Source organism: Garra rufa, chromosome 24 (genome assembly GCF_049309525.1).
Source record: "Garra rufa chromosome 24, GarRuf1.0, whole genome shotgun sequence".
Taxonomy (NCBI): domain Eukaryota; kingdom Metazoa; phylum Chordata; class Actinopteri; order Cypriniformes; family Cyprinidae; genus Garra; species Garra rufa.
In genome coordinates this window covers 4,152,446-4,167,644 of record NC_133384.1, presented here as the reverse complement: position 1 = coordinate 4,167,644, position 15,199 = coordinate 4,152,446, and the positions used below count along the sequence as shown (strand labels likewise).

General features: G+C 38.0%; 2 protein-coding genes across 3 annotated transcripts in view; both read right to left on the bottom strand.

The window, feature by feature from the left end:
* Positions 1 to 207: 207 nt before the first annotated feature.
* The window catches only part of LOC141300793 (NXPE family member 3-like), a 27,392-nt gene continuing 12,400 nt past the window's right edge, over positions 208 to 15,199 (bottom strand). The window contains exons 2-9 of one of the 2 annotated variants that reach the window (XM_073831086.1): positions 12,039 to 12,108; positions 11,882 to 11,943; positions 10,585 to 10,944; positions 8,919 to 9,334; positions 8,755 to 8,825; positions 8,316 to 8,519; positions 770 to 1,110; positions 208 to 566 (exon numbers count right to left, since the gene is read on the bottom strand). In XM_073831086.1, the coding sequence (XP_073687187.1) occupies positions 369 to 566; positions 770 to 1,110; positions 8,316 to 8,519; positions 8,755 to 8,825; positions 8,919 to 9,334; positions 10,585 to 10,944; positions 11,882 to 11,943; positions 12,039 to 12,075 (1,689 nt within the window). In that variant the 5' untranslated portion in view covers positions 12,076 to 12,108 and the 3' untranslated portion in view covers positions 208 to 368. The remainder of the gene's footprint in view (positions 567 to 769; positions 1,111 to 8,315; positions 8,520 to 8,754; positions 8,826 to 8,918; positions 9,335 to 10,584; positions 10,945 to 11,881; positions 11,944 to 12,038; positions 12,109 to 15,199) is intronic. The other variant, XM_073831087.1, reaches the window with a different exon arrangement.
* LOC141300794 (uncharacterized) lies at positions 4,451 to 8,308 on the bottom strand. Its single transcript, XM_073831088.1, has 2 exons — positions 6,957 to 8,308; positions 4,451 to 5,913 (listed from the first exon to the last, which is right to left on the bottom strand). Exons 1-2 carry the CDS (start codon positions 7,153 to 7,155, stop codon positions 4,697 to 4,699), a joined length of 1,416 nt encoding a protein of 471 aa, XP_073687189.1. The 5' UTR covers positions 7,156 to 8,308; the 3' UTR covers positions 4,451 to 4,696.

The window sequence follows — 15,199 nt, the reverse complement described above, 5'->3', positions numbered from 1 at the left end:
CCTAAAACATTCTTATATTTTCTTTTAGTGCCATCAAATGATTCCCATAGTTCCATGGAAAGAGTATTTGTATATGTAATTTACAGTACATGTCTATGAATGCTGGAACTCAAGTATATCGTGCAGAACAGCTTTTTTGACAAATATTTATTATACAGCTTATTGCAACATACAAAACAATTACACCATGACCACTTTACAAATTAGTATGTTCACACAATAATTTATTTATATTTACATCTTTATAGTTTTTATGTATATATTTTCCTAATGCAATTCATTTAAAACAGTTCTGGGCTCCAGTCATAATGTTGTCTCACTGCAAGTACACTGTAGATGATGACAAAGCAAGGATGAGTCTGAATGTATTAGGCAGGACAGATATATGAGAGCAACATGCTGACCTCATTAGCAATGATAACAGGTGCTGGGTGAATATTTTCAGTTAGATAGTGACAGGAAGTCATCTGCCAGACATCTAAATAGATAACTCCAGCAATATCTCTGAACATCTCTTGCATCACTGTGTTCAGCTGCAGTGCATACCAGTCACTTTGAAAAATATTCTGTAATGACAGATCAATGACAAAAGATACGGTCAGACTTGCAATAATAAAAAAACAAAAACAAAGTGCATTCTATATTGTTTGTATTTACCGTTACAGTGCCTATATATATATATATATATATATATATATATATATATATATATATATATATATATAAATGTAAAAGCCCATTTGCACGCAATGAAAGTGACCAAGTCTACCTTTAGTCCTGCAGTGTTTCCAGACTTGATGATGACGGTTGTCTCTGGTGCACGCCTCAGCAGCGCAACAACAGACTGACGGATTTTGGCCACTTCATGCACGTAAAAAGTTAAGGGGTGAAAAACCCGGTGTGCAAAGATTGTGAAGACAACAACTACATGAGAACCACCAGCTATATTATCAATATCATTGCCTATATAATGCAGGTCAGTAATGAGCACTTTATAAAATCGCAAAGGAACACCATGTGGCCTCCAGTGAATAATTATATTATTTTTCAACTCCACAGCCATTAGCGGTCCACCTAAATGACGAGTGTGGAGGTTCATTCTTTGTATGCCTAAAAAGAGAACATGAAGATGAATAAGTGATGCTATCAATTCTTAAATGGCAATTTTTTAAAAGAGAAAAAAAGGGTAACACTTTATATTAACGTTCAGTTGTAAGTCATTTATAAGTGATTAGTTAATGAAATAAGAGGTGCATTTTCTGCTCCTCAGGTCTCATTCACTAAGCTTCCTACCCACCAAATTCAATTTATACATTTACTATATAACAACAAATAAAGTCAAGTCCTGCCCTGGCCTATAGACCATTTCAAGGATGTAAACAATAACAAGCCCGTTGGAACGCTACTGCGCATGTCTGGTCCTGAAGCATTTCCGGTAGCGCCGTTTTTAAAGCACAGACCTGTCAAAACAAAATGACTAGCGCATACTTTTTAAGTCTAGCTAAAGCAGAACAGTTAAGATATTTACAAAAACTAAAAATAGATGATAATTTGGCATTACCGGACCCCTTAAATCAAACATTAAGGCGACAACTTTTCACTCAGAACGTTAAACGTTTACCTGAAGTAACGTATCCAGATGTGTATCATTATCTGGTTGAGACAGAGTGCGTCTACACGAGAGAAGCGGTAAAGGCATATCGCAGTCTGGATGCCTACAATTACTTCCTTAGCGGAAAGGTTGGAAACATTTGTTCATTCAATGTGGACGATGTTTATCTCGTGTTTGGCGAAGTTGGAGCAAGTCAAACACTGTCAAAAACGTACTCTTCTTGGTTCGTTGCTAAGGTGACCGGGGAGGTTATTAGTGGGCATTGCACTTGCATGGCGGGGTGAGTCTATATGTCTACGCTAATAATAAATCATAGTTACATTAATTCTATTAAAATATTGTGTTCCATCAAAACTTGTTGCATGCATATTTATTTCATACATTTTGAAATTTTTGTGCTTAGATTAGGCGAGGTTTGTAGTCACGTTGCTGCGATCCTTGTTGCCGTGGAACAGTGTGTGAGAGAAGGTTTGAATGCTCCATCTGTGACATCTGAGTCCTGCGTGTGGTCACGAATAAACAAGAAGGTGCATATCTAATGCTGGCTAACCTGTCTGTATCCAATACATATTAATTCTAATTTATCATATGTTGCACTGTAAACAAAATCTGTAGAAATTACAGTATTACTGGCAGCTGGTTGCCAGTAACTTACTGTAGATTTTAATTTATGCTATTTACTGGCAACAGTTTGTTCAAAGTTAATTGAACATTAAACATTAACAAGTTTTTATCTTTACAGAATAAAACTAAAATAACAGCCTCATGCAAAGCATTCTGGGAACCAAAATCTGAAGGAAGAAAACAGAAAAAGGTTGATGAAGGTTTCTGGTTCCCAGAATGCTTTGCAGTAGGTTGTTATTTTATAGTTTTATTCTGTAAAGACAAAGACTTGTTAATGTTTAATGTTCATTTAACTTTGAACAAACTGTTGCCAGTAAATAACATAAATTAAAAATCTACAGTAAGTTACTGGCAACCAGCTGCAGAACTACAGCTAATTTTTTACAGTGTGGCTTTAGATAAAACTAGATACATAAAGATCAGTCAGTGTGTAATCCCACTTTGTTTTAGACTGATCCAAAACCAGTGGCAGACATTGACTTTTCCAAACCTGTAAGGCAAAGAGCAGTTCAGAGTAGGGATCCCATTACATCCACTGTAGTCACACCAGTCTCACCAAGCAAGCTATTTAAGTCCTTAAAGGTAAGGAAAATATTTGCAGAAACCTGATCAATAAATGAGTATGCAGAACACATTAAATATAATGGCTGATGTAAATTCAGCATTTCATCACAGAAATAAATTGTATTTAATTTTTAATTTCTCAGTGTTACTGTTGATTCTGTAATATACTGTTTATTCTATATACATTATATAATAAAGTGAAATCACTCAAACTAAACATAGAAGCTAGATAAAAATACATATATAAATCTTATATGTATATATGTATTTTTATACACACAATATATGTATAGGGTTTAAAGGTTTTATAGGGTACAGGGTTTAAACTATTAAATAGGAAGGCAAGGCAGAGCAGGAGGAGAGGAGTAGTAATGATTTTGACTAACTGGGAAAAAAAGTGTATCTTGGAAATTATGTATTGTATGATGTGCTACACAAATAAATCATGACTGACTTAAATGTGATTCCCATTTCAGAACGAGATCCCAGATTGTGCACTGTTTACCACTATGACTTTTGGTAGTGACACAGACACTGCATCTGAGGGAGAGCAGGAGAGCACAGACAGGGTTGATAATCTCACTACAGCTGAGGCAGATTCTCTTAAGCAATCACAAGTAGCGGTTCAGAGTGAAACACCTTGTACTGTCAGCACTGTAAATACAACACACTTGCCAAAGCCCCTAACACATCTGTTTGATGAGAAGCACAGTTTACTGTCACAAGATGAACTACAACAGGAGCTCGATACAATAATGCAAAACATCCCTGCTTACTTTAGCGAACTGAATTGTAAGCACCTCCAAGAGAGTACACAGGGTCAGTACTCTTGTAATAACTGGTTCGAACAGAGACAGGGCCGAATCACTGCAAGTCACTTTAACGAAGTGTTAAGATGCAAGACAAGTCAGGCTAGCTTGATATCAAAAATCATGGGCTACACATCCAGCAAAAATACACCAGCCTTAGCTTGGGGTAAGAACAATGAAAAACTAGCAAGAGAAAACTTTACTTCAAACCAGATGACTTGTCATGACAGCTTGAGTGTAAAAGAAGTTGGGTTAGTAGTAAATCCAAAGTCTCCACATTTAGGAGCCAGCCCAGATGGAATAGTCCATTGCAAGTGCTGCCCACCTGCTACACTTGAAATAAAATGCCCCTTTAAGTATGCAAATATGTCCATACCTGATGCTATCAGAAACAAAGATTTCTGTCTAGGGAAAAACTTTGAGCTTAAAAAGGACCATGCATACTATGCACAAGTTCAGGGGCAAATGGCAGTGTGTGAACTCAAAGCATCATACTTTGTAATTTGGACAACAGAGGACTGCCACACTCAGAAGGTAGAGTTCTCTGAAGAGTACTGGGCTCAGATCAGACCAAAACTTGATGTCTTCTACAGACATCACATTCTCTCAGAAATTTGCACACACAAACTGAGGAAACAATTTCTGATTGCAGAGGATTCCTGTTTGTGTAAAAGAATATCTAAAACATCTGTCACACAGTGTTCTGTCTGTCACAAGGTGTTTCATCTGAAATGTGTAGGCTTAAAAAGGCATCCTGGTGATCAGTGGTTTTGTTCAGCATGTTTGCCATAAGCCACAAAAATGCGAGATCATACAAAGTTCTTTCAAAACCTGTTAAAAGTTCATTTAATTAGTTAAATACATTAGTTACATGAATTACAGGGCAGCAAATGTTCTAGTTAAACAAATGTTTAATTGTAGGTAGTTATAAAAAAAAATCTAAGACAAGTATAAGAAAAATATTTATACAAGGTCATTTACAGTACAACTTTTCGTGTGCCAAATCTGCCACCAATATTAATATTGTACAGAATCATCAATTCAGCAATAAAAGTTTTCTAACCACTTGTCAGTGTAATGTATTTTTCTACTGAACTAAGGACTTGTCTAAATTGGATAATGCAGAACATACTAGTAATATTTTATCAACAGTTGCCACTGTATCTTTGGGTCTTCGCTTGACCAAATTTATGGGGAGTGTTTGTCGCAAAATACAGTAATTTTTAATGCGGCCAATAGCTCTTTCCACATGAATCCTCATCCTTGACATGTGACGTGACACAGACACTTCTTGTCCTGAAAGCTGTGTCTTTCCACGTGTTGAAGCTGGTATGAGTAGCTGGACCCCTTTTGCAGCAAAATACTCAGGGAAACTAAACCCTCTGTCAGCCATGACAATGTCTCCTTCTTCCAAAAGATCAATCAAACCAGACGATTTGGTGATTGTTTTGTCACTGGCTCTTCCACCCCAAGACTTGGAGAGGAATGTGATTGACCCTGTTGGACTGATGCCAACCAGGAATTTGACGGTGTTGTGGGACTTATAGTTGGAGTAAGTCATTGCTCTTGCACTGAGTGATGTTGGTCGGTCAATGAATATCTCGCTGCAGTCTATAATACACCTCACTGAATTAAAAGGGGGGTTTCTGAACAGGGCAGGAAGGTTGTTTTTAATTTCTTCTCTTGAAGGCCAGTGAATTAGAGAGCTGAAACGCTGTGACATTATGTTCAACCAGTCATGGAATATTGTAGAGATTGTTGCACAACTGCAATGAAACCTGAAGGCAAGATCTTTATGAGTGAGGCCAAGTCTCAGTTTCATTAGGACTAAGTAAAACTGGAGATCTGTTTGAGGAATCAGTGTTCTCGGACTCCAAGCAGTGGTGAGGTATGTCAGAAGTGCAAAGAATACTTTGGATGAGCGAAGGCCAGTGTAGAATCGAATGATCTGATCATCCTTTAAATCCACATCAGATTTCAATTGTTTCATCTCACAGGTGAGTGTTTGAACCTTTGACTCTAGGTTTTGCACTTGATCCTTGTAAGATGTATTCAGTTTGTGCATGTCTTCAATATCACTCATAGTCAGATCTGTTCCAACAGACATATCATTGTAGGATTTAAGTTCTGTTACATCTGTGTCCATGTCCTCTACTTCCTCTGTAGGCTGAACATTCGTCGCATACACCTCTGATGCTCGACTCAGAGACCTTTGATATCGGCCCATTTTTCTGGAGGGGTCTGGTCTGTGTGGAAGCTTTGATGGAATGTAGTCTGGACTCAGAGGGTCATCTGATGGCTTTCCTAAAGAAAATTAGAAAAAAAAAATATTTAGATATGCTATAGATTACACATATAACTGACTGACGATATGTTGCAAAAAATGCTTTTTTTAATACATAGTATTTTATCTTGTTTCCAGTCCAAGTATCTTAAAATTCTTTTAAATTTTTTAACTGACAGTAAAAAGTATTTTTTTTTTCTGAAAAAAAAAAGTTTTTGCTTAAAACAAGCAAAATTATCTACTAGTAGGGCAAGAAAATAATATTGTTTTCATTTTAATCTAACATTTTTCTTACCCTGTTGGCAGAATAATTAGCTTGTATCTGACCTAATGTTGCACTTTGTTTTCAATAAAACAAGACAATACTTTTTACTTGTTTATTAAGTATTTAATAAACAAGAGCATTTTTGTAAATGATGTACACAAGATGAGAAAACATTTAATTGTGTTAACACTGCATTTAATGCTAGCAGTTGAGTGGTCTTTAAATGATTTACAAATAAACTAGCTAGTCACCAGTATGACCACTGTACCACCCTGTAACAGTTTTAAAAGCGTTTTAAATTAAATATTTTTGGTGTCATGAACAATTAATATTTTACAACATGTATTATTTTATCAAATGTATTTTAATATACTTTGTTTTTTAACGACAGAATATTACTTTGATATGTAATTTATATTTAACTTATTGCTACATTAGGGCATGATGGAAATAACATTAACAAAGCATAAGTGATAGAATTTTTTTTTTCTTTATATGAGATTAGCTCATTTTAGCTGATGTTAGCACTGCATCTGTTAGCTGAACAAATAGAGCTAGAAAACTAATGTTAACTACCACTTTCCTAATTAACGTTATGTACCACAGAACATTTAAAAATTAAATAAAACCAGGCGTTTTCATTACACACGTGCACATAAGTATCTACATATTAAAAACAATGACGTGCCACAACCCAAGCTTAAATGCAGATAAACATACTTAGCTAGTTAACACATAGGAGTAACGTACAAATTCATCCAGTAATAATAATCAGTTACAAAAACTTTGTTTACTTACCAGAAATAAAATGTGTGCTGCATATCCTCGAGTTGCTAGTCGGTATCCATCCTTCTCTCTTAACTGCTGTAATCCAAGCGTCGCGCTGTATTTTGTTTCTTGGAAATCGAAATACTTTAATTTCCGACAGCAAGTTAGTTCCTGGCCTGAGAGAACATCCAACCACTGAACAACACGGTCCTCGTTTTAATTTTGACATTTCTAATCGTAGGAATAAGTAAACTGTCAAAATATTACTCTGTATAAATCGGCTGCCGCCAATGTTTTTCAATGCGCTGTATCACTAACCGGAAACGTACTGGGACCAAAGACGTCACTTCCTTAAGCCGCCGAATAGCGCTTGAAATGGTCTATAATTTTTCACATTCTAAAAGCTGTTTCACTCTGAAACATGTCACAATACATAAATCAAGTCAGCTATAACTTCTGTTACAATGTTACAAAAAATCAAAATGGGAATATGCAATAGAGGTTTGCTTTTGTTACATTTAAATTACCATGGCCTTATTCATGTTGTAAAGGTTAAAACAAGTTTAAGATACTGACAAACCGTAGTGTTTAGTTGGACTCGGACTCAACCCAGTTGGACTCGGACTCGACTTAGGTGGACTTGAACCCAACACAAACATTTACAATTGATTTGTACAATTTGAATACTTTATAGTGTGTACTGCAATGTAAGGGCTAACTGGTGAGGGTAAAGATGTCTTCTCTGACACACATGGAGTATTTTAGCACTGTGCACCTGATGTGATCTTCAGTGGAGTTAAAAACTGGTTTACATTATGACTAGATCCCACACACTCCACACAGAACACAAGTCTGGGCTGATGAGAGTAAGGGATTACACGTTTATTCACTTGAGAGCAAATAATGTATTATTATTTAAAAAAAGAAAATAGTATTAGAATAATTGCATTTTTGTGCTTTTTAACAAACCAACTTACAACTTTAATGAAACATAAATTATATACTGATCATTTATTAATGTTTGATTATCATGTGTTTATGTTGTCATTTAAATGATTACTAAGTGATTAATAATATATTAACTATTAACTTATTAACCACTTACAAAGTATCTGTTTGATTATTTAATGATATGCTATTTTTAAGACAGATTTGTAAATCGCTAGCATATCACTTATTAATCATTTATAAACACATTGTCATGTTTTGTAAATGATTAGTTCATCATTAACAAAACATACACAAATTGTTAGCATATCACTTATTAATAATTTGGGAATGTTTTGTAAATGATATTTCATTATTAACTAATCACTTATAAATGACTTACAACTGAACATTATTATAAAGTGTTACCGAAAAAGTCATTTGTTTCACTGAGTAACTTGCCTGGCACTTTTCTTTCTAAATACTCAAACCACTGCCTTGTGGTGGAGTCTCCCATCATGTAGACGATCTTATTTTTAAGACAATTCGCCATTTGTGCAGAATTGAATAGCTGGGTGTTGCACACAAAAGACTTCCATACATTTTTCAAATAGAACCCTGCAGGAACAGGTGTTGTCAAGCCAGATCTGCATCTTTCCGTTGTGCCTAAAGTAAGTAAACATTTGCATATGACTGTAATTATGCTAATTCTATACATTCTCTTGTAATTGCATTTGATTTTAGATGTCATCTGCCTGTGTATGTTTTTACCATTTGATGTTTGAAAAGAATTAATGACATAATTAAGTGAACTGTACTGAAGTAACCAAGCCTAATTCTTGTTTTTCATTACTTAAAAACATTACATACTGTGGTAATGGTACAGATAATGTGAACATACCAATGTCTGCAGTGTTGGGAAGGACATTAATGATTTGTGTGTCACCAGTAATATGAACATTTGTTAACTTCCTGTGGAGAGAAGAAAAAGAAGAAGAAAAACATTTTCTACACTTTTCTACAGTTCTTAGACTTCAAAAGACTTTGTTTTAAATAATTTCCTACTTAGCAAAAAACTGCATCTCAAAAGCGTTTAATGGGTTTTCCAAAACACCACTTGAGTGTTGAACCAGATTGTCACAGGAAAGTGTCTTCGGTGTCTCACACTGCCACACTGTCCCTGTTTTTATATCCTTATACTCACAGCAGCAGTCACCTTTTATCCAGCTTCCTTCTGCACCCCATTTAAGATTACATTGTACTACTTCCTCGATCCTGGTTTTATTGGGTCCTGGTCCTTCAAAGTGGCCATAATAGTGACTGCGTGGAAAGGAAGTCTCCCTGTATTTTTTAAGGATCTGCACAACCTCACTGGAGTGCTCAAGACGTATAAAAACGTTTGCCTGACCGCTCCAGGGCAGAAGAAGAGTAACTGAGTAAGTCCCATTGTTATGATCCACAACCTCCCCGTATACACTCGCCTTCAAGAAAAAATGGAAAAGGTTAAATGTAATGCAACAAAATAATGGCTTCTCATTTAAAATTGTACAGCTTATTAACCTAAACATACAATGCAATATTTTGTAATATGGCCAATGATAATTAACATATTAATATTGAGATGATAATAATTATGGGGCCAAGCACTAGGCAAGGGAAGCATCAGTAATGAGTAATTGAAGCCACTTTAAGGTGATTTCAGTCAATATGGGTGAAAATATCATAATACTCTATTCAATTATAGCACCACCAAGAGGCACAATCCCACCAAATGTTGCATGTGTCCTTAGAGATGTGTGAAATTATCTCACCAAACATTTTCATATATGAGAAGATAAAAAATGACCGATGACTTTGCATTTTTTTGCCACTTACTATGAAAATTTTGGTAATTGGGCACAAGCATTTAGCCAGCATGCAATGTTCCTGAATTTCCTATGGTGGTTTTGTGTTGATAGGAGTAACGGTTTTTAAGATATTGCCAAATGTTTTTTAATCGCTAAAATGCAACGTTGTACAAACCATAAGGCAAAACCTGACATGTTTGGTATCGCTGGACTAAGGATTCAGGACCTAAAAAGGTGACTCCTGTGAAAATAAGTCAACCCCACCCAACATATTAAACGTGAATATTTGATTGAAACTTCTCAGGCTCCTTCAGGGCATCATTCTGATGACCCATACCGAGTTTTGTAATGATACGTCAATGCGTTCGTAAAAAATATATAATTTTACTACAAAATTCAAAATGGCAGACATAATGCACACCAAGTTTGGTCTAAATATGCCAAACCATTGCAGAGATATAGTCTCACATCCATTTTTGCGTGCTTTTCATAGAACTCATTTGTGCGTTATTCAAAAACGGTTCGACTAATCAACTTGAATTCCATAACTTTTTGTCAGCATGGTCTGAAGATGTTCTCAGACAATTTTGGTGAAAATTAGACAAACCATCTAGGAAAAGTTTGAAAAAGTAGGTTTTATGAACTATTAAAAATAGAAAAAAAAAGCTAAACCTCATGATTTTCAAAATGTGGATTCATTCATTCATGGATTTGACCCTTGACTGTCCTCTATCAGTGTGCCAAATTTTACAACTTTCCCGCAAGTGGTTCAATGGGCTGTTATAGACTCAATAGCAGAAGAAACGAAAGAAGAGTAAGAATAAGAACGCCAATGGATTCGGTGCTTTGCCCCTAATAAGTAACCCAAATGTACTCAAACACACCTTTAACTTTGAATTAAACAGCTTTGCTTTGAAAAAATCTCCTCCATATGTCTTCAGGTTGTTGGTGTGGTCTCTGGCTTTTATAATAACGGAAATATTTTCTCCCACTTCGTAACTCTCTTTCAGTCCCACAATAGAGAATGTTGAGTGGACTGGACTCGTGCTCAGAATCAGTGGAGGGATTTCTTTTGGACCAGGCCTGTCCAAAGCCTTCTGCAGTCTTTCCCACTCCTCATCACTGATTCCCATGTCAAACACTGTTATTGCTGATGATTTATTGGTGTTGTTTGGAAAAACTGGTTTAGGGCTGGGAGGACGAAATCTTCTCATTTCGGAACAACAATTAAATCGCCATATAGCCTGAAAGATAATCAAAATATAAAATCACACCACATTGCTATATGTACACACTTGATGTATTATTCAATATTACATTAGATTTAGCATTTTATATAGCAATATCACATGAGTAAACTTTACACTTGTGTCATTGAATATGTAAATACATACAGATAGTTTTACATTTGGAACCCCTAACCCAAACACTTGCCCTAACATAAAACTTTCAAAAGTTAGCAAATTTCACAAAATTTGCCCTCAAATTTGTGTAGGTACACACACAACAAGGGAAAACAAGGCACAACAAGAGCAACGCAAAACACAAACATTAAAAAAGTAGTAAATGTAACTTAAAAAATTCTTAAAATAATTAAGAGATGATTGTTTTCAGTGCAATAATTTGAACACCGTTTCATGTGTGTGTGTTTTTTCAGTTAAAATTATATTTCAAGTAACGATAATGTTTTTCAATGGTTTTTATTTAAGTCTTCATTTAAGTCTCTTTTCGTTAGTTATAAAACCCCTTGTTCTGACCCCCTCGATCTTACTCAAAACAGGTTATTTCATTCTTATTGGTCAATAAAAAAGGAGCACAGCCAGGCATTTTTAGTAAGTTTGAAGACCATGATTAGCTGGTTCAGCAAGTATGATGTTTCTGAAAATAACTACCTTATGTTATTACCACATACCACCCCCATACATATATGCATTCAGATCAGATAATTTAATAATTATTGCTAAAATCTAATAACTGTATTACTCAAAATAACTTTTAGAGCAATTTTTTTCATTATGCATTGTGTTTGCTTCTGCATTATTCAGACTGAGAAACTGACTTTAAACAAAATGATTTCTCAATTTGATTCTTAATGCAACCCTGTCTTGTCAGGAAGAAATTAGACATTTATTTAATTATTAATGATAGCTTTTTAGGTGAATATAAAGTTTATGAACTTACCAGGCATAATGTAATACAAACAAAACACTGAAGTTGCAAAACATATTTTCTCAACCTGTGAACTGGTAAAGAAATTATCAATTTCCAAATCCTTCAAAACATTAAAAACCTTTAATATGACAATATATGTCAAATATGACAATGTAATAATGCTTACCTTGTGGATTTGGTTCCTTCGTAGATGGCGTGACCATGTCTAAATCTGTTGTTCTCCTAGTCTAGGCTGTCTGAGAAAAAAACACATGAGGTGAATTATACAGCATTCACCTTTGATGTCCTATATGGCGGATCTGCTTCAAAAAGTAGTTACAGAATTTCACTCCTCCCTTGAATGCAGCCACCTACTATTGTTTACAAAAATGCAACATGCATAACTGAATAATTATAGGTCACGATGTGGAACACATCGTTTAAAAAAAAATAAATAAATAAAAAATAATGGAATTTCACTGTAAGGGGGTCACGGTGAGTGGGGGATGAGGAGCCAGAGGGAAACACAAGGAGCCAGGAGTAACTTCAAGACCGGACAATGAGAACTGAGGAACAAACAACTCTTAAAGGTGGACAGAGGGGTGTGGCATGAATTGACAAGACAGGTATGGGCAGTTCAGTACAATACAGACTGAACACAATGGGGAGACAATGGAAGAAACACTCCCATGGGGGGAGAAACACTAGGAAAACACTGACTAGGGGAGGGTGGCGTAAGATGAGCCATTTTTTACTTATGTGGTTTTCAAGATAAGGGAAAATGAGGCAGAAGTACAATAAAGTATCTAAAGTAATTTCAGCATGTTTCCTATCATCATTATCAGAATGTACAAAGAGTTCTAAAATATGGCTTCTTATATTTAAAAAAAGTGTTCCTGTGGCTCAATTTGCCACAGGTTAAGGGTAAGTTGACCCAAGTCAAGTGGGTAAGATGCACCATCTGGATATAAGCTGACCATCCGACTGAATCTGATTCAAGGCCATGTGAAATTTTAAAGACAATTTACATATTTAATAATTTAATAATCAGATTTAATTTTACAAATAGTTATATTTCTTTTCTTAAAGCTAACTTAAACAACATAAGACCAACCAAATTACTTTTAAATGTCAATCTTTAATTGTTTGCATTTCTGAAACAATATGTTGAACAAAAAGTTGTTGAAAATGAAGTTGTAACCTTCCTAAAAACAGACAGTTTGTTGAACTGAATTAGAATGAAGGAATTCAAAAACTGAATTAGAATGAAGGAATACATGTAACTGAAACTAAGAAACATTTTAGTTAAAAGGTTCTTGGCATTGTTGCTTTTCTGCAATGTTGAACAGGCCATTAGGGAGTACAGGTGGAAAGCTAATTATAAATGTTATGAAAAGCATCTTGTGGTTCTTATCAGAAACAATTTGATGCACTTGTACACTGTCCCTATCAAATAAACTACAGTCAAACCAAAATGTATTTGTCACGCTGTAGGCAGGAACACACGAACAACGACGTAGTAAAAAACGAACATTTAATAAATCCAATGGGAACAGGCAGACACAGGAACATGGAGTGGAAACATCAGGATAACATCAAAGACCGACAAGAGTACAGGGGAAAACACACACACCTTATATACACAGACTAATTACAAACACAGGTGCAGACGATGAGGGAGAAACCAAAACACACTGAACTGCGGGGGAGAATGGGAGAAACCAACATAAAGTCCAGGGGTGTGACATTACACCCCCCTCCCGGAAAAGGCGCGTCCACGCGCCGACCGAACTACAAAGTCCTTAGGAGGGGGTTTGGGTGGAGGACGTTCTTCCGGAAGGGGGGCCAGGAATGAAGTCCAGAAAGGTGACAGAAATGTCCATGGAGGTGATGACGGAGGGAGGAGCCAAGGAGGTGACAGGAGGGGGCTGGAGCAGGAGGAGCCAGGTGAGACCCAGGCCGCAGCCAAGATGTAAATCCACGGTGGAGCCGATGGAGGGAGGAGCCATGGTGGAGGAGAGGCTGACGACTCCATGGATCCGACCGACGGAGGCGGAGCAGGTGGTGGTGGAGCCCGAGGCGGAGACGGAAAGCCGAAGATCTTGGGTGACGCCGCGGATCCGGAGGGCCAAGGCGGAACCCAAGGCTCTGGCGACCAAGGCGGAGATGGAGATCCGGAGATCCGCGGCGGAGCCGGAGCGACAGAGGGCCGAGGCTGTGCCCGCGGGAGGGAGGAGGTCCAATGAGCTGGTGGGACGGAGCGACGAGGCACAGCCGGAGGAGTATAGTCCTGAGGCGAAGATGGGGCGACGACTGACCAGGGCGGAGCCGGAGGGCCGATGGAGCCCGGTGGAGCTGGTGGATCGACGGGCGACGGCGGAGACGAGGGAGCAGAGAGCCGGGGTGGAGCCGCAGGGTCGGAGGGCCGAGGTGGGGTCCAGGACTCTGAGGCTGGAGGCGATGGTGAGGGATCCTCCAGCCATGACACCGAACGACTGGCAGACCTGCGGCGAACCCACTGCACAGATGGTGGGCTGAGGGTGAGCAAGGGGACAGACAGTCGACAACGGGAATTCAGGTAGGCTGGGCGGGACCAGCGGAGATTCAGGACTAGGCAGAAGAGGGAGGGTGGGTGGGAAATCCAGGCAGATAGGTATTTCCATGACACAGTCCATTAAGTCCCCAGAGTGCTCTTGCTCACCCCCAGTGGCGGTGCAGTGGACGGGGCTCTCTACAGCCCTCTCTTGCTCTTCGAAGCATTCCACCGGCGCGGATGTAATGGTTGGCTCACGCACCTGATCAGTAGTTTTGACCTCTTCGGCAGTCCATAATGTTGTCGCTCCGGGTTCGGGCTTTCCGTCTGTGACGGGCTCATAATCCGCGGGTCGGGGTGGCTGGCTGGGCTCTGGGTCCGGAGTGGCACTGGCGAGATTCTCCGTGGAACAGGCGGGAAACGAGGATCGGTTTCTCGCCAGTGTCCACTCCACAAACGAGGCAAAGTTCGCTCGAGGGCCGTCTTCGGACGACGGCGCTCTGCAAGACGCATTGAGGCTGGCGTCATAGAACGCACAGAGAGCGTCGTCCGGGTAGCTGGTGTTATTAGCTACGAGTTGGAACATTAACGTGTAGCCCTCGAGCGGTAATTCCCCCTGCTTCAGCCGTAGCAGGATGAATTCTGGTCGGAGGAAGGGATCCATGGGGGAAACACACTACGGAAATAAAAGACTGGAGAAAACGAACGGAAAACAAAACGGAGGTGAACACGCAAAAAAAACTGTATCGGTCGGTCTTTCTGTCACGCTGTAGGCAGGAACACACGAACAACGACGTAGTAAAAAACGAACATTT